Source organism: Phyllobates terribilis, unplaced genomic scaffold (genome assembly GCF_046119375.1).
Source record: "Phyllobates terribilis strain yellow unplaced genomic scaffold, ASM4611937v1 Scaffold_11__3_contigs__length_659146591, whole genome shotgun sequence".
NCBI lineage: Eukaryota > Metazoa > Chordata > Amphibia > Anura > Dendrobatidae > Phyllobates > Phyllobates terribilis.
In genome coordinates this window covers 324,743,968-324,764,283 of record NW_027362771.1, presented here as the reverse complement: position 1 = coordinate 324,764,283, position 20,316 = coordinate 324,743,968, and the positions used below count along the sequence as shown (strand labels likewise).

At 42.7% G+C, this 20,316-nt stretch overlaps 1 protein-coding gene and 1 long non-coding RNA gene across 4 annotated transcripts in view; one reads left to right on the top strand and one right to left on the bottom strand.

The window, feature by feature from the left end:
* Nucleotides 1-20,316, bottom strand: part of LOC141166187 (uncharacterized) — a 58,995-nt gene that overhangs the window by 20,295 nt on the left and 18,384 nt on the right. The window contains exon 3 of the long non-coding RNA XR_012251255.1: nucleotides 18,362-18,585. This is a non-coding gene — a long non-coding RNA (uncharacterized lncRNA). The remainder of the gene's footprint in view (nucleotides 1-18,361; nucleotides 18,586-20,316) is intronic.
* Nucleotides 14,304-20,316, top strand: part of LOC141166185 (src substrate cortactin-like) — a 133,789-nt gene continuing 127,776 nt past the window's right edge. Inside the window, exons 1-2 of one of the 3 annotated variants that reach the window (XM_073652636.1) lie at nucleotides 14,304-14,553; nucleotides 14,812-15,022. Coding sequence is in view for 1 of the 3 variants with exons in the window: in XM_073652634.1 (XP_073508735.1) it covers nucleotides 14,524-14,553 (30 nt within the window). In the remaining 2 variants the exon portion in view is untranslated. Of the gene's footprint in view, nucleotides 14,554-14,573; nucleotides 15,023-20,316 lie in introns of those variants that run through there. The other 2 variants (XM_073652634.1, XM_073652635.1) reach the window with 2 other exon arrangements.

Below are 20,316 nucleotides of genomic sequence, written 5' to 3'. Positions count from 1 at the left end.
TCCCAGATAACTTTGGAGCGCTTCACAGGACCCCCTTTGTGTGTCCTTTGTCTGGCCTTTCTTACCAACACTTCTGTCCGGCTGCCTCGGGCCTCCTCTTGGTAAACTTGGCGCCAGTTTCCCTGACCCTATGTGGTGCCTTCCTAGCGGGTGGAGCAAGGGGCTGCGCCACATAAAATGTCAGAGCCTCCGGTTTCTAGCTGAGGGTCGTTTCCTGCCTCCACTAGTTCGGGGACCGGTCTCCCCCTTTGGCCTGACCCCTCCACGCAGGTGGATTCGGGCGTGCGGTGGCGACTCGCCCGTCCGCACCCCTGGGATCCCTTCATTCCTCGTTCCTGGAGCCTTCTCCGCTCCTCTTCCTTCCTTCTCCCTCTTGCAGGCCTGGGCCTCTGTTACTAGGCCCGCCTCCGGAGCAGAGCTCATGCAGAGCCCCTGCTCCCTGCCACTTCTGCTCAGACTTCTCTGCACTGAACTAAGATGGTGCCCACCTTTTATACTCCCTTCTCAATGCACCCAGGAACTGCTTCCTCCCTGCTCCTGCACTGCAGGGTTCCCCTTCCTCAGTGTTCCCTCCCCCCACTCCAGCCAGGGACAGGGACTGTCGTGCCCATCTCAGGGGCATATTGGTCGCCCTGCCCCACGGCAATGTGGTGTAATGCATGCAGGTGTCGGGTCCTGATCCACACTCCATCCTTATCTGAGAGTGAGATATCACACCTCTGGGTGAGGTGCAATACGTCTGTAGCAACCGAGCCCTCGGTGCTACAGTTCCATTTATCTTCAGCCTAGGTGACGTATTGTGATACAGGGCCGTGATTTTGGCTATAAAAGGGTCCCCTAGACCCCTACCCCAAGCTTTTTAAGAGAATCATATATGGCGTGCCAGGAGACTCTATGGAATGCTTTCTCAGCATCCAACGAGAGTATCTACTTACAAATTTTTAACTGCATCTAGCCCAGGAAATACTTTGTGCCTAGTAGCAGTGTCTGCTAGTCAGCGGATTATCCCGGCTGTTAAGCAAGCTACACCACCTGTAGTTTGGACACTTAATTTTTTCAAAGGAAATGCTTCGGGACCACGGGATACTTAGTGAAGAGCATCAGGAGGCACCCCAAGGCATAGGGGCTGGGACTGGCACTAGGATGCCTTGCGGTGGACAGCCGAGCTCGATCCTTATAAAAGCTTTTTAACTGCAGCAGCTTTAGTGGACGCTACTGGAGCTGGAATTACGCGGCTGCTGGCATGAGACTTGCCCTCCAATAGATCCTTGTAAATGGATTTAAAGTGTATTCATTCAAATTAGAGGGACAATTTAAATTAAAAAGCTTAGAGCTGCCTCCACCACAGGGGGGCTCTCTCGACCCACCAGCGGACAGGCACCAGTATTGGGAGAGGGGGGCTGGCCGTCAGGGTTCACCGCGGCTCTGGCACAAACCCGGCGACACGGAGGTGGCACGGGCAGGAGCGGACTGGCCGTCTCGGCTTCTCACTTTTTGGATTTTAGAAGGGCATGACATGCCTATATCTGTGTCTCCCCCTCCTTTTACTCCTCCACCTCTTTTCTTTTCGCATGACTATATGTACTTGTCACTTTTCCATGTGTTAGTTGTGTCTTCTGAGCAGTTTGTCAGCTTTTGGACACCTTTGAAGGTGTTTTCTATGTGTTTCTATGTGTTTTTGTTTGCCTGCCATTGGTTTTAACGGTGTTCGAAGGTGTTCGACGAACAGTTCGACGAACAGTTCGGCGAACACATGGGTGTTCGACGAACCGAACCGAACTCGAACACTACGGGGGTGGCTCAACACTAGTAATAACTCTGGAAAGCTTCAATGTATTGCACTTCATGATAGTGGTAAAATTTGTTCAATATGACTTGCGTTTATTTGTGAAAATATCAAAAATTTGGCAAAACTTTAAAAATTTTTTGCAATTTTCAAACTTTTAATTCTTATGCCCTTAAATCAGAGAGGTATGTCACACAAAATAGTTAAATAATTTTTTTTAGAAGGGTTAAAAGTTGACCAGCAATTTCACATTTTTCCTACAAAATTTACAAAATCATTTGTTAAGGACCACATCACATTTGAAGTGGCTTTGGGGGGTCTATATGACAGAAAATACCCAAAGTGACACCATTCTGAAAACTGTACCCCTCAAAGTCCTCAAAACCACATTTAAGAAGTTTATTAACCCAACAAGTGCTTGACAGGAATTAATAAAATGTGAAAGGAAAAAATTAACATTCTACTTTTTTCACTCGGAAGGGAAGGAGCACTATTTGACTTTTTGAACGCATAAATGGCTGGAATCGAGACCAGACGCCATGTCGCATACGGAGAGCCCCTGATGTGCTTAAACAGTGGAAATTCCCCACATGTGACCCCATTTGGAAACTAGACTCCTAAAGGAAAGTATCTAGATGTGTGGCCCACGTGCTTCACAGAAGTTTATATCGTAGAGCTGTGAAAATAAAAAGTCCCATTTGTCCCACAAAAATGTTCTTTTAGCCCCAAATTTTGCATTTTCAAAAGGATGACAAGAGAAAATGCACCATTCAATTTGTTGTGCAATTTCTCCTAAGTACGCCAATACCTCATATGAGGAGGTAGACTACTGTTTGGGCGCACGTGCTTCACAGAAGACTATAGCGTTAAACTGTGAAAATGACAAAATAAATTTTTCCCACAAAAATGTTGGTTTTGCCCCAAATTTTTAATTTTCACAAGGGTAACAGGAAAAAATGGACCACACAATTTGTTGTGCGATTTCTCCTGAATACATTGATGCCCCGTATGTGGTTGAAAACTACTTGAGGCACAGTGCAAAAGCTCAGAAGGGAAGAAACGCCATACTGGAGTTCAGATTTTGCTGGAATAGTTTGAGGGTGCCATGTCACATTGGCAGAGCCCCTCAGGTGCCAGAACAGCAGAAACCCCTCATAATTTACATCATTTTACAAACTACACTTCTCAATTAATTCATCTATGGTTGCAGTGAGCATGTTGACACCACATGTGCCTCACAGAATTTTATACCATTGGTCGGTGAAGAAAGAATAATTAAATTTTTACAGCTAAAATATTGTTTTAGCACCAAATTTTTATTTTTTATAAGGGATAATAGAAAAAAATTAACCACTCAGTTTTTTTCGCAAATTCTCCTGAGTGTGCAAATACCCTACATGTAATCAGAAACTACTTTTGAGGCACAGTGCAAAACTCAGAAGGGAAGGAGTGCCATGATTTAGTGTAGATTTTACTGTTATGGTTTGCGCATGCAATGACCGGCTGGGAGATCCCTTGAGGTGCCAGAACAGCAGAACCCCCCATAATTAACCCCCATTTTGCAAACTACATCTCTCAATGAATTTATCTAGGGGTGCAGTAATCATATTGAGACCAAGGGTATATCACAGTTATACCATTGGGCAGTGCAGAAAAAATAATTACATTTTTACCACCAAAATTTTGTTTTAGCCATAGATTTTACATTTTCACAAGGGTAAATGGGTAAAAATGGCACCAAAATTTGTCCCACAATTTCTGCAGAAAGTGGAAATACCCAATATGTGGCTGTACAGTACTGCTTAACCACACGGTGAGACTCGGGAGGGACAGAGCGGTATTTGCCAGACTTTCCTAGAATAGCTTGCAGACTCCATATACAGAGTCCCTAAGTAGTATAAGAGCAGAATTCCCCCTCAAGTGACTCCATTTTGGAAATTATATCTCTTTGGTAATTTATCTACAGGTGATTTGACTCCATGGGTGTCAGCAGTTAATGTTGCTGAGTGAAAATTGCAAATCTGCTATTGTAGTGCCCAGTGTATTATGCCCAGCTCATGTTTCTGGAGACATGCACCCTTAAATTAGGTGGGCTCGCATCGCTTTAGAAATGCCAATCATGAGTACGCTAAATGTGGTTTAGGCACACTGTGGAACTCAGAAGGGAGGGGGGCATTTGAATATTTGGGAGTGCAGAAGTCTCTTGATTTCTTTTACGGATTGAAGAGCCATAGCGCTTTTCCAGAGCCTTTGTAATACAAGTAATGTGGAAGCCCCCTATATTACCATTTACAGATGACGGACCTGAGTGGGAACTTGCTTTTTTTGTGGATTGAGTTGAACCTTTTGTTGGGAACATTTTACATAACGGGATCACATTTATCCGGCGCTCTACGCTGAGCACGTACATCGAGGTTTCCATCTAAATCTCCTAATGAAGTAATTCAGATGAAACCCCCGAAGGATCCATTCACTATAATGAGGCAGCAGAGTTACTCTGGACTCCGTCTGGCCTCTGTTCTGTTTAAAACTGTGGCCGACAAAACTTTTATGCATGCTTAAAAAGACGGACACCACTGGATCATATGCCAGATGGCATCCACAGTGTCTCCATCTGCCTCATTATAGAAAATCTTCTGCCGGGGGTTCCGTCTAAATCTCATATTTTAGAGATTTAAACGAAAACCCTGGTGTAAGCACTCAGAGCAAAGCGCAGGATAAATGTGCGCCGAACCTTACTGCGATCTTTGGGAGGCAGATTGAACAAATCAACAGCAGGTGAAAAATTGTTTTTATTTATTTTTTACGCCATTACTCGTCCAATATAAATGATTAGATGACTTTATTCTTTGTTCAATGCGATTAACAGATTTATATTGTTTTTTTAATTTTGGCTGCTGTCACACTAAAAGACTCTTTTTTTTTGCAAAAACTAATTTTGAAACCTATAATTTTTAAATATTTTTGCCGACAGAGTCATGTGAGGGCTTGTTTTTTGCAGAACGAGTTGTCATTTTTATTGGTACCATTTTTGGGCACATGACATTTTTCAATCGCTTTCTATTCCGATTTTTGGGAGATATAATGGACAAAAAACAGCAATTCGGGAATTGTTTTTTTGGGGGGTTATAACGTTCCGCATGTGGTAAAATTGATAAGACAGCTTTATTCTTTGGGTCAGTAGGATTACAGTGATACTACATTTAAATTATTTTTTTTATGTTTTGGAGCTTTGGCACAGTAAAAACAATTGTATAGAAAAAATAATTATTGTGCATCACTTTATTCTGAGTGCTATAACTTTTTTATTTTTCCACTGATGAAGCTGTATGGTGACTTGTTCCTTTGCGGGACAAGATGAGGTTTTCAGCTATACCATTTTTATTTACATTCGTCTTTTTAATCACGCTTTATTCTACCACTTTCAGTGGTATGATGAAAAAGCATAGTATTTGTCTCTTTTTTTTTTTTACGGTGTTCACTGAAGGGGTTAACTAGTCGGACGGTTTTATAGGTCAAGTCGTTCCGAACGTGGTGATACCAAATATGTGTACTTTTTCTGTTTATTTTTTCATGAAAATATTTATGGGTACAATATATCTATATATATATATATATATATATATATATATATATATGTTTTTTTTTCATTTTGTGACTGTTTTATAAAATATTTTTACAATTTTTTTTAACTTTTGTTTTACTTTTTTACTTAGTCCCTTTATGGGACTTTCAGAAGTCTGATCATTGTTTTAAAGCACTGCAATGAACGAGCATTGCAATGCTTTATAAACTGTCAGTGCTACACTGACACACAAACTTGTTACACCACGCATCCAATGTCAGGATGTCCTTCCCAACCAGGACATATGGATACGTCTAAGGTCGTGAAGGGGTTAAAAAAAATATATAGCAGAAAAAAAGGCAGCCACATTTGCTAACACAGGTCAGAAAACTAATGCACTTACAGGAGGCAGCACCTACCCCTCCTCATTGATAAAGGCAAAGGCAACACAGGTGCAAAAAACTTATGAAACAACCAATCACACACCTACCAATTCATGGAGGGGGTGGTTGCCTAGTATTAGAATTGCACATGGACAAGGATTGTATAGGGCGCAAGTCGCACAGATGTAGCGCACAGTGTCTTTCTTATTCTGACCTGTGTTGGTAATTATGGCTGCCTTTTTATATTCTTTTAATTTTTTGTGTCCTTTTGCTGGGTTTTTGATTTTCATTTTAGTGTATGGGCTCGCAAAACAATGAGGAACTTTGACATCGTTTGCAAGCTTACATATTTTGGCCAAAATATCGACCAATACCTCATGTATATTATATATATTTTACTGCACAATTTTTCATTTCTATGCAGGATGCAGCCAGGCCCATTAATGTGATCATTGTAAACTAAAGTGCCTGTCCCTGTGGGGTGCACTTATATAGGGCTGAGCAGCCCACCTGATCTAATAGTACAGTAGTGTTTAAAATAATAGCAGTGTGTTCAAAAACACGAGTTAAGAACAAAATCTTTATACTAGTTTTTATTTCCATGCATTGGGAACATTGCACACTGTTTTCTAATTCAAAACATGAAGAGAAATGTATATATATTTAACTACTTTACAGAAAATAACGAAAAATGAACATTGGGCTGTTCTAAAAAATAGCAATGTCTGCATTTGTCTTTACAAACTCACAATATGTACTCTTTTTTTGAGGACTTAGCATTCCTATGAATCACTAACTTAATATTTAGTTGTATACCCACAGTTTTTTAGAACTGCTTCACATCTATGTTGCATAGAGTCAACCAACTTCTGGCACCTGTCAACAACAATGTTATTCCAGCCCAGGATGTTTTAACTACATCCCTCAATTGTTTGGCATTTGTTGACTTTGCCTTAGAAACGGCATTTTTGATGTCACTCCACAAGTGTTCTATCAGATTAAGGTCCAGGGATTGGGCTGGCCACTCCATAACCTCAATTTTGTTGGACTTGAACCAAGATTTTGCTTGTTTACTGATGTGTTTACGGTCGTCATCTTGTTGAAACACCCATTTCAAGGGCATATCCTCTTCTTCTTAAGGCAACATTACCTCTTCAAGTATTTTAATATAATGAAACTGGTCCATGATTTCTGGTATACGGTAAATAAGTCCGGCACCATAGTAAGAGAATTATCATGACCACAATGCTTCACTGTCTTCAGAGTGTACTGTGGCTTGGTTTTCTCTAGGAATTTCTCATATGTATACATGTATACACACATAGTTGTTCATATGTATTGCATTACATAGTTCTCATTCAGTTTTTCCAGGGTACATTTTTGTTTTGTTTCCACCTTTTTCTTTTCATATATTCAGTCTAGTCTTCTCTGTGATTGGTATTTTCTTGATTGTTTTCATGTGTTTTTTGTATCCATGATTATTTGTTAGTATACTTAAGTCTAGTTCAGAATATTCTTTTTCATAGCCAGTGTTCAAGAGTTTTTTACTCTAAACGCGTATGGCATTTTTTATACACACCACCCCATAATATGTGCTTTGTCGTCTGAGATGTCCATTTTTTGTCTTTTCTACAAATTTTTAAAAGGATTTGTCAATAAAGATTGTTGAATTTTAATCAATTGCCCCGTGTGTTGAACTGGATCCATCTTCACTTCCTCATTGACCCAGGCGCTGTGCAGCAGCGAGGACTCCGTGCTCCATGCCAGACTGGGACTACATGTCAGGGGTGAGCTGAAATTTTCTCTTTATTCATATTACTGTGGCTTGAATGCAGAGTTTGGGGGTTATCCGGCAAACTGTCTGCGGCCCTTGGACCCAAAAAGAACAATTTTACTTTCATCAGTTCACAAAATGTTTCTCCATTTCTCTCTAAGCCAGTTGATGTGTTCTTTTGCAAATTGTATCCGCTTCAGTACATGTCTTTTCTTTAACAGTGGGACTTTGCGGGGACTTCTTGCTAAGAGCTTAGCTTCACACGGGCATCTTCTGTCACAGTACTCACAGGTATCTTGAGACTGTCTTTGATCATCCTGGAGCTGATCATTGGCCGAGCCTTTGCCATTCTGGCTATTCTTCAATCCATTCAAATGGTAGTCTTCCGTTTTCATCCACGTCTCTGTGGTTTTGCTTTCCATTTTAAAGCATTGGAGATCATTTTAGCTGAACAACCTATCATTGTCTGCACTTCTTTATCAGTTTTGCCTTCTCCAATCAATTTTTTAATCAAAGTATGCTGTTCTTCTGAACGAGGTCTCGAACGACCCATATTTCTCAGACTTTCAAGGAGAAATGCATCTACAACACGTGCTAGCTTCACCCTTAAATAAGGTCCATGTGATTCACCCGTTTCTTCACAGAATGATTGACCTCACTAATTGAACTCCACACTGCTATTATTTTGAACACACCCCCTTTCAATTAGTTATTCAAATACAGAGACTCAAAAACATGCTGATCATGAATGCTGAGTCTGTTGGTTTTCTTAGAATCTACTGCACCAACTGGCAAATTGTTTGACATGTGGTAATATAATTTATACCAAAAACAGTGATTAATCTGGTTAGTCATATTGGACTGCTATTATTTTGAACACTACTGTATGTGCGTCACTAACAGGTTGTAAGCCAGACACTGTGCACTGCATCTGTGTGACTGACTGGCGCTCTATACAATGCCGTAATTCTTATACATCACAGACTAATGAGGCAAAAACCTTTAAGGTTTAAACAATCTGACAAGTGAAAACATGTTGACTTGAAAAAAGGTTGACAGTTGGCTTTGACCACAGTTGGTTCAAAATGTTATCAAAAGTTTAAAACATTGTTACCCTTTTGCTTGTCACTGTAAATATAATGAATCGGGGGAGCGAGAGGTACAGAGTGGGGGGGTGTTGAGGATGCAGGCGTGTGACTGGTATTGAATTGGGGGAAAGAGTACATTTGCTAACTAATTTATGTATTTATTAGGTGGGGAAAGTGGCTATTTATAGTTAGTGAGGTCGTAATGGTGGATGACAATTTATATTTGGAATGGTGGGTTGCATAATAACTAATTATAAATTGATGGTGGGTTCACGTCTGTATTCACCTGTGTAGAAGAAGGGGAAAAAGTGGGGAATTTGCACTGGAAGCGGTGCTCTAGATAACTATGTGTTATTTTCTGCAGAGACTAGTCCTGGCTGGAAGATGTCATGGCGGTCTGCGCTGGATGAAGAAAAGCGAATATGAATATCTTCAACTAGAGAAGTCACTGGTGAGTCAGTATATTAGCTGTACAATTTCACTATATACTATGTACATAGTTCCCGTGTATAATGTCACTGGTGATCACTGTATTAGCTGTGCACTATACACTATATACAGAGCTCCTGTGTATAATGTCACTCGTGATCACTGTATTACCTTTACACTATACACTATATACAAAGCTCCTGTGTATAATGTCACTGTTGTTCACTATATTTGACTCGCCCCCTGGGCCGTGGGGCACTCGGAGCCGGGCAATAGGGAGATGATGGGGGTAGTAGTGGCAACCCGGTCCGTGGCTCAGGGTGGTCAGACCAGTGGCAGTCCTTTATAAGTTTTAAGTAATGTCCGACTACGCCACCCGTGGATTGCGGTCAGTGCTAACCGCCGCTGCAGTGCAGACCTCTGGGGCAGATGTAAATGTGCAGCTCCGAATAGTACAACTCCCCACGGGAAGAGTAGGGCCCCAGGGCAGTGTATGATGGATGATGGAGGGGATGATTCTGACCGCGTTAGCCAGGAAACGGAGGCCTCTTAAACAGTTCAGGGTCTTTATTAGAACAGGTAAACGACCCAGAAACAAGCCCGGCTAGGAGGGGGCCTGGATGTCTGAGAGCAAGTGGGAAGCTGGCCCTGGTCAAGGTGAGGGTGTCGGCCTACCGTGTTCTCTGTGCTCCTTCTGGCTATTTCCCTTCTGGTAATGTAACAGCCCACGTTCCTGAGCTCACCGTGTCCTCTCGCCCGTATGGCTTGCAACTCGGGTCCCTTGATACTCCCGGCCTGGTACGGCTCTGCTGGTCCCTTCTGCTGTGGCGGAGCCTCCGGGCTTCTTAGGCCAAGGAACATACAGTCCCCTGCGGACTGGTTATCTGCTGTAGGATGTGGAATCCTCACAGCCTCAGACACCAAAGTCTGGTAGATCAGTTTCTTTATCTGCCAGGACAGGCTCACTTCACCTTTTGTCCCTGGCTCATGGCTCTCCTACTGCCACATGTCCTCTTAGGCTGCAACACAACTGTCTGTCCCTGCTCTGGGACACCTCTCAATCCAGAGACAGGTTGTCCAGTTCTCCCTAACCATGCCCCCGTTCCAGCTTTTATAGGGGCAGCCTGCTCCCCCTACTGGCCTGAGACAGGAGGTATTGCATGCTAATGTTCCCCTGACCAGAGAACCTCCCCCTTGCTCTCAGACACAGCTTTATTACATTTGTGGCATCCAGGCCAGGGTGACACATATTACCTGTACACTATGCCCTATATAGAGAGCTTCTCTGTATAATGTCACCTGTGATCCCTGTATTACCTGTACACTGACACTATAAACAGAGCTCCTGTGTATAATGTCTCCAGTGATAACTGTATTACCTGTACACTGACACTATATACAGAGCTCTTGTGTATAATGTCACCAGTGATAACTGTATTACCTGTACAATATACACTATATACAGAGCTCCTATGTAAAATGTCATTGGTGTTCACTGTATTACCTGTACACTATACACTATATACAGAGCTCCTGTGTATAATGTCACTTGTTGACTTTGCTATTTTGCTTGGACGTCCACCTCTTAGCTTTTCAATGGATTGATTGACTTTATTTTGTATTCTTCCAACCGTCATGGTACTCACATAATGCAGTTTGGCAATGAGAGACTGCTATCAATGAGCTGGATCATGCTGTTCCTCTTTTCTTATGAAATCTTCTTCAAAGCTGCTGTAGCGCCCCGAGGGCTCGGTTGCTACAGGGGTATTGCACCTCACCCAGAGGTGTGATATTCCACTCCCAGGTAAGGATGGAGTGTGGACCAGGGCTCAGTTAGCTGCATACACACACTCACCCCACTTCCGGGGGACAGCTCGACAGTGCTCCCATTTATGCAGGCACAACTGACCATGTCCCTGGCTGGAGTGGGGAGGGGGGAGAGAACCCAGTGATGTAGGAGCAGAAGGGGACGGTTTCTGGAGCATAGAAAGGAACTCATTAGGTGCAGGTCACCTGAGCTCAGACACAGAGAAGTAGATAAAAGGTGGGAGCCATCTTAGTCGGAGAGTTCAGAGGAGAGAGAGCTGACAGGGAGCCGAGGCTCAGCCTGAGCTCAGCTCCACGAGGCAGGCCTAGAGAAAAGGCAGGGGCCAGAGAAGAGAAGAGAAGAAGGAGAAGGAAGGAGAAGAGACAGAGGAGTAGAAAGGCTCCAGAAACGAGAAGGCAGAAGGGACCCTAAGAGAGCAGAACGGATAGCAACCGTTGCAAACCCGCGTTATATTGGGTGAAGGGTCAGGCTGTGGAAGGGTACCGGATTCCGAAGTTGGTGGAGGTAAATCATCCCTCAGCCAAGAATCGGAGGTCGTGATCATTTATTGGTGCGACCTCCCGCCAAACCTGCTAGGAAGGCACCATATAGGATAGCGGGAAGCGGAGGCCAACACTTGCCCGACACGGTCCGCGGTAGCTGGACAGAAGTTTGGTCACTGGTGGGGCACGAGAGGCCAGAGAAAGGACAGAAGGGGGTCCTGTGCCATACTCCTGAATTGCCTGGGGGTTGACCGAGCTCCTCACCTGGTGGACGCAGCACGGCTTGGGCAGTCATTGCTGACAGAAGTGACATGGATAACAACTGTGAGTAAAAACCCTGGACTGCACCATTGGACTCAGTGTGATCTTTGCTGCGCCTGCACCATCACCCCCAGCATCCACTTACATTGCCCTGAGGCTACACTCTTCCCGTGGGGAGTTATCCTACCCCTGTGCTGCACACTAACACCAGCCTCAGCGGTCTGCCTTGCAGCGGCGGTTATCCCTGACCGCAATCCACGGGTGGCGTAGTCGGACATTCAAAACACTGATAAATAGACTGTCACCATTTGGTCTGACCACCCTGAGCCACGGGATCTGGTTGCCACTACTACCCCCATCAGCACCGTACACCAGAAGGCCCGGTTCCGGGTACCCCACGGCCCAGGGGGCGAGTCACTGCTCCTTGATTCGATGCAGTGACCTTTCGCTTGGGAATCAACCTAATAACACATTGAACTATCAAGGAATGTGAGAACAGGTTGTAATTTGTAGTATACAATGCAGTTATATGAAAATATTCTGCATACCTAATCATTTGCCAGATAGTTTAAAGTTAAATTTATGTATGAGGTAGCCAAGATGACTGTCTATAAAATGGTGGTAGTCTCATGTTTGAAGCAGTAGTGGATAGTGAGATATAGAGCATGAAAGTCAAAAGCTCAAAACATTGTTACTAGTAATGAGCTATCCCTGCGTGTGTCACAGCTGTCTAACAGTTGTGACAAATGCAGCTGCGGCGGCTGTCACTGAAGTGCTGAGCACGACAAAACTACTCAACGAGTACCCGAGCGTGCTCGTTTAAAGGGTTAAATGAGCACGCTCGCTCATCACTAATTGTTATCCTTGCCCCTCTCCACCACAATTCATTATGTCATGTCCTCTCTCTCTCACCTCCACCTTCTATTCATTATCAACTGCTCACCCCCACATTCAATACATCATTTACTCTCCCCACCCTCAATTTAACATTATTTGCTGCCCACCCCCAATTCATCCTTTGTTGCCCCCACCTTCAATTCATCATCATTTACTCTCCTCCCTCCTCCAGTCTCAATACATCATCACTTACTCCTCCCACCCTCAAATCATCATTTGCTCTCCTCCAGCCCCCCAAGTCATCATTTGCTCTCCCCACCCCCAACCTTCAATTCAATTGCTGTCTCCCACCCTCAATTAATCATTTAAAGTCCCCCGTCCGCCCCTCACATCATCATTTGCAGTCCCCCGTCACTTTATCATTTGCACTCCTCCTCACTTCATCATTTTCAGTCCCTCACCCCCCCTCACTTCATCAGTAACTGTCTTTCCCCTCATTTCATCATTGGCAGTCCTCTTCCCCCCTCTTCATCATTCGCTGTCCACATTCCCCCTCACTTCATTATTTGCAGTCCCCCATTCCCACTCACTTCATTATTTGCAGTCCCCCCACTTCATCATTTACAGTCCTCCTCCCCCCTCTCTTCATCATTCACTGTCCACAGTCCCCCCTCACTTCATTATTTGCAGTCCCCCATCCCACTCCTAACTCCATCATTTGCACTCCCCCTCTCACTTCATCATTTGCAGTCCCCACCACTTCTTCATTTGCGGTGCTCCTCCCCCACCCATTTAATTCATTTTAAAAAGAAAAAAAAAGTTTTTCATGCTTACCTCACGATCCCCAGCAAACACAGCTCGGCTTCTGGTGTCCTGGCAAGGGCCAGTGGGGAATGTATACAGTCACCTGACCAGAAGTCTGGAAAAGGTGGAGGGAGCAGGAGCTGTGCTGCCATTTAGGTTTGACAGCCGTGGAGCTCCAAGAAAGCTCCTAGCGACAAGGTGTGTGCCGCCTAAGGCGGTGCACAAGCACGCAGCACTTTGTTACACCCTGGGGCCCGGTGAGCAGAAGCACAAGAGGGGTGGCCCGAACAGTCCAGGCCTCCGTCTGTACTTCTGGTCACCGGGTCCCATACAGTAGTAAGGGCAGTAATGCCCTGATGATGGCCCTGGTTTCAATCTTAGCCCAAAAAAAAAATTAAGGGTATACACTAGCCTTTATGAACACTAAACCACTACCCAGCAACATCCTGCATAAGGCATTTCTTCACCAGGGCCTCTCTTCCAAATACTCACTCTCTGTGCACATCACCAATCATAGCTCGTATGTGTCACACAATTTGTGGCAAATGTGTCATATCTCATAGACATTACAATAGAACACAGAAACATTAGTATGGCATTGATGAACATACCTAAGGGAACATAATACTATGTAGCACCAATGTATTACCGGCAACACAAAACACATATATGATAATAGGAAGAGATGAAGTCCAGCGCCCTGATTACAGACTACAGAAACTGTTTATTTCAAGAACATGGAAAATATGAAACCGCAATCTCCAGCTTAAAACGTCAACGTGTTTTGACCTTGCGGTATTATTTATGGCTATAGAAATTTGCATTTATTTCAGGAATATGAAAAATTTAAAACAGCAATCTCAAGCATTGTCAACGTATTTAAAGTCTAAAGTCAAAATGCGTTGGGTTTTAATGCTGTTCTATATTTTCCATGTTCCTGAAATAGATGCAAGTTTTTATATTTTGGAATTGGATTGCTGGACTTTAGCTCTTTCTATCCAAATTCCATGAGTGCACCTGAGACTAAGGGGAGGATTCATTATGAAAGCGGTGAGCTGGTAAGAAATGACCTTTGAACATACATGATAATGCTTAAATGAAACACTTTGACCAGGGGATATAGCCACCGTAACAAGGTCTACAGTAGCCCCTAGCAGCCAGCAAAGGATATAGCAGTCCCGGACAGTTTGGGATGTAACAGTTGGGTTCTTGTGACATCACTCCTTAATTTTGTAAGAGTGACAGACTTTTTTTTCAACCCTCTTACAATTGTCCCAGTCATCTGAATGTACATTCTGCAAACAGCCCATTCTAAGGTATGAAATACTATAGATTTTCAGAAATTTCTGTGACAAATCTTCTGAGTGTGAATAAATCGTTACATTTTTTTAAAATCACCTTTGAGAGAATATAGAATCTGTGGGGGGTCAACGAGTTTGGATCCCTCTGATGAGCTTAAGGTTCGTTTCTATAAATGAATGCCTTTCTATTAGCTACATACTGTATGTTTCAGTGGGCTGTCTTGTAAAAGAGTTCTTTTAATTGGATGTTTTGTTAAAAATATATGGGGGAAGCATTCCGTGATGTTTTAACACTGCAAAAAGAAACCACAGAGGAGGAAGTGAATTTTTACAGCCGCTTCACGTAAGAGAGGAACTGTGACAGCAGGAAATCTATAAAGACGGAACAGTTAACCACCTACATATAAAGAAAGAAACTTTAATACTGCATATTGAAAAGAAGCACTTAATATAAAGAAACAAGACAAAGAGCAGGCGAGCAAAGGTGGGTAAATATTGGCCTGTATCCATGTTACTATCTACTGCATGTCATAGCAAGTGCAGCATTACACGGCAGAAATGTACGTAGGATGGGCCAGGACACTTGGCAGATAAAATACCTAATCGTGTGTGCTAGAGCTTCTTATAAACATTAGGGAGCTGCACTCCTAATAAGATAGAACCTGCACTCCTTGTCATGTGTAACAATGTAAACACACTCTATTGATAAATATTAGCAAATAAGAAAAGAGATAATGGCATGCAGTATGCTCAAGTACTGGGAGGATATAGTACTGTATAGTAATCAGTATCATAAAACACTAAAAAGAATAAATCAATGAAGTCTTAAAGGCCATCTGTCAGTAGGAGCACCCCCTTAAGCCATGTACATGGGCATGTACAGTACAGACCAAAAGTTTGGACACACCTTCTCATTTATAGATTTTTCTGTATTTTCATGACTAAGAGAATTGTACATTCACACTGAAGGCATCAAAACTATGAATTAACACATGTGGAATTATATACTTAACAAAGAAGTGTGAAACAACTGAAAATATGTCTTATATTCTAGGTTCTTCAAAGTAGCCACCTTTTGCTTTGATGACTGCTTTGCACACTCTTGGCATTCTCCTGATGAGCTTCAAGAGGTAGTCACCGGAAATGGTTTTCACTTCACAGGTGTGCCCTCTCAGGTTAAATAAGTGGAATTTCTTGCCTTTTAAATGGGGTTGGGACCATCAGTTGTGTTGTGCAGAAGTCTGGTGGATACACAGCTGATAGTCCTACTGAATAGACTGTTAGAATTTGTATTATGGCTAGAAAATGCGGCTAAGTAAAGAAAAACGAGTGGCCATCATTACTTTAAGAAATGAAGGTCAGTCAGTCCGAAAAATTGGGAAAACTTTGAAAGTGTCCCCAAGTGCAGTTGAAAAAACCATCAAGCGCTGCAAAGAAACTGGCTCACATGAGGACCGCCCAAGGAAAGGAAGACCAAGAGTCACCTATGCTTTTGAGGATTAGTTTATCCGAGTCACCAGCCTCAGAAATCACAGGTTAACAGCAGCTCAAATTAGAGACCAGGTCAATGCCACACAGAGTTCTAGCAGCAGACACATCTCTTCAACAACAGTTAAGAGGAGACTTTTGTGCAGCAGGCCTTCATGGTAAAATAGCTGCTAGGAAGCCACTGCTAAGGACAGGCAACAAGCAGAAGAGACTTGTTCGGGCTAAAGAACACAAGGAATGGAGATTAGACCAGTGGAAATTTGTGCTTTGGTCTCATGAGTCCAAATTTGAGATCTTTGGTTCCAACCACCGTGTCTTTGTGCGACGCAGAAAAGGTGAACGGATGGACTCTACATGCCTGGTTCCCACCGTGAAGCTTGGAGGAGGAGGTGTGATGGTGTGGGGGTGCTTTGCTGGTGACACTGTTGTGGATTTATTCAAAATTGAAGGCATACTGAACCAGCATGGCTACCACAGCATCTTGCAGCGGTATGCTATTCCATCCGGTTTGCGTTTAGTTGGACCATCACTTATTTTTCAACAGGACAATGACCCCAAACACACCTCCAGGCAGTGTAAGGGCTATTTGACCAAGAGGGAGAGTGATGGGGTGCTACGCCAGATGACCTGGCCTCCACAGTCACCAGATCTGAACCCAATCGAGATGGTTTGGGGTGAGCTGGACCGCAGAGTGAAGTCAAAAAGGCCAACAAGTGCTAAGCATCTCTGGGAACTCCTTCAAGATTGTTGGAAGACCATTTCCGGTGACTACCTCTTGAAGCTCATCAAGAGTATGCCAAGAGTGTGCAAAGCAGTCATCAAAGCAAAAGGTGGCTACTTTGAAGAACCTAGAATATAAGACATATTTTCAGTTGTTCCACACTTTTTTGTAAAGTATATAATTCTACATGTGATAATTAATAGTTTTCATGCCTTCAGTGGGAATGTACAATTTTCATAGTCATGAAAATACAGAAAAATATTTAAATGAGAAGGTGTGTCCAAACTTTTGGTCTGTACTGTAGGTCACAGAAAGCTGAATAAAATGATACCTTGATATCTGTGATCCGATGTCTTATTCCAGAGAAATCCACATTTTTTAATATGTGAATGAGCTGTTAAGATCTATGAGCCAGATACAGATCTTTTTGAAAACCTGTGTTCAGAGCTTATTTTAAATAAAAGGTTGCTTTAACAGTGTGAGACATGTAATGACTGACAGTCTGCTGTCCTGATCTACATGTCTCAGACTGGTAACGCCCCTTTTCATTTATAAGAATTTCTGGAGGCAGATTTTCTGGGTCCGGCCCATAGATTTTAACAGCTCATTTACATATTAAGAAAAGAGTGGGTTTCTCGAGAATAAGACATCACACTCAGATACCAAGGTATCTTATTCATCATATTTTATTCACATTCTATAACCTACATGCCCATATAGACAGCTTAGGATGGTTGATCCTACTGACAGTTGTCCTTTAAGTCTCCGCTTGGAAGTGACTTACGAACATCACAAACGTACTGCCACTTTGCTGCGTCACAATTTTTTTTTCATAAAAGGGTTCATCTTACATAATGTTTAATAAGGCACAAACTGCAATTTAGATTTTAGAAGATCTTGCAGTGTAAATGCCGCCCTCTCTGTTCATTATTCATTTTGGTTAATTGTAGCAAGGCGTTAAAAAGGTGCTATATGCAGTGTTCTTTGATTGTTGGTTGGACTGCAAAGTTCCCTTTAAAGTATTTGCTATGTAATCTGAGGACAGCATGATGTTGGGGCTGAGACACAGATTTTAGGGATGTGTCACTTATTAGGCTGTGTGCTGTTGTTTCAATCCAATGAATGTTTTGTCACCAGGAGATTATCACTGCCTCAACTACAGCTCCCGTGAGCCCTGGTCTGACCACATCCTCTCCTCTGATAAGAAGCTCACTGTCAATAGACAATGTGCACAGAAAGCTGTGGTGTGGGCAGGATTAGCTTTCTCAGCTCTGCTTCATGCTACATCTGAAAACTCTGATTGTGTCAGAACTGCTGCACCCAGTAAATTAAGTGATACATTGTTGGCATCAGAGTCTCTTTTGCTACATCATGCTGCTCTCAGAAGAGGTAGAAAAAACCTGGTGACTGACTCCCTTTAACCCCTTACCAACATCCGCCATACATGAACGGCGCATGTCGGTAGCGGGCGTATAGAGCAGGCTTACCGGGTGAGCTTGCCCCATATCCAGGAGATTATGGCTATGTGTTACAGCGAGGACCTGCCTCTAACATTCGCAGCATTAACAACGATCCAGCAGGGGGCTGCGTCATTCAATGCGCCCATCGTCTCACCTGTGATGTGATTGCGGGTTGCTGATTTGTTGGTATGACAGCAGGGGGTCTGTTGAAGATCACTGTGCTTTTCATTACGGTGCTCCCTTGAAACCCAGTCTGTGACCGTTCTTCAAAGGATATCGTGATGTTCACTATATACCGCAAAGCTGTGGAATTGCTATTTATAGCACAAGCGATCAGACAATCGGATCTTCAAGTTCCCTAAGGGAACTAACAATACACTGAAAAGTAAAAAAAGCTGTTTTAAAATAATATGAAAAAAAAAAAAAAAGTTTAAATCACCCCCTTCTCATCCCATTAAAAATAAAGATAATAAAAAATACACATGTGAGATCTATCAAAATATAAAAATAATTAACCCTATCAATGAACACCATAAATGGAAAAAATTCAGGAACACCAAAATTACGTGTTTTGGTCACTGCAATTCCACAAAAAATGCTGTACAAAACGATCAAACTGTCACATCTATCCCAAAATGGCATCAATGAGAACATCTCGCCCTGTAAAAATAAGCCACCACACAGGTGCATCAACCGAGAAATGCAAACCTGATGGGTCTCGGAAAATGTTGACATAACCCCCCAATTTTTTTTTTTCAAACTTCTGATTTTTTTGTTCGCCACTAAAATAATACTGACAAGCAGAATCATATTGCAATGTCATTTTTACCACACAAATGTATGCTTTAAAAACAATTCCCAAAAAACAATGTCAAAATTGCATTTTGTTCACAATTTCAAAGCACTTGGATTTTTTTTCCTGTTTTCCACTACATTATGTGGTAAAATGAGTGGTGTTATTCAAAAGTACAACTCTTCCCACAAAAAAAAAACCCTCACATGTTCATGTGGACTGAAAAATAAAAAAGTTATGGCTCTGGGAAGAAGGGGAGAAATAAACGAAAACGGAAATTGGTCACTTCGGGAAGGAGTTACTGTGTAGCAGCCGCTGACGGATACTGCACAACTGCTCCTATTCTCTTTTCTAAGGATAGGTCATCAATATCATATTCCAAGAGACCCTCTTTAACCCCTTCCCGACATTTGCAGTATATATACATTAATGTGGGGAAGGATTTCCCGATTAATGCAGTATATATACACGTTATGGTGATCGCCCTCGTACAGGGGGCTGTGTGCTGGCAATCACCGCCGGGTGTCAGCAGATTCTGACAGCTGACACCCGGGACTCAGTGCCAGGAGGGGTTCCCTCACAACTCACAGCACTTTAACCCGCTAAATGCGGTGATCGCTGTGATCGCAGCATTTAGCGAGCAGGCAGAGGGAAGAAAGCCCCTCTGTCCTTGGATTGATCGTTGCCATGGTGACTCGATGTCATCATGATGATATCCGGGTCCCCAGAACTAGCAAAGTTGCTAGATCATGTGCAGTGCATGATCTAGCCACTTTGTGTGTCAGTGCAGCACTGACAGTTCATAAGGCATAGGAATGCTCTTGCATCTCTATGCTTTATAAGCAATGAGGCTGAAAAAAGTGAAAGTCTCATAGTGCAACAAAGTGTAAAAGTAGAAAAAAAGGGTAATATTGTAAAATTTAAAAAAATCACAAAATATAAAAAAAAAATGTAAATATATTGTACCCATAAAGAAATATTTTTATGAAAAAAAATAAACAAAATAAACAAAAAAGTACACATATTTGGTATTGCCACGTCCGGAACGATCTGACCTATAAAACCGTCCCACTAGTTAACCCTTTCAGTGACCACTGTAAAAAAATAAAAATAGGCAAAAAGTGATGCTTTATCATGAAACCGCCAAACAAAGGTGCTCACCACATATCTAGATAAGTTCCCTGAGGCATGTAGTTTCCAAACTGGTGTCACTTGTGGGGTGGTTTCCACTGTTTAGGCACATCAGGGGCTCTCCAAACGTGACATGTATTCAAAAAGTCAAATGGCTCTCCTTCCCTTCCGAACCCTCCAGTGCG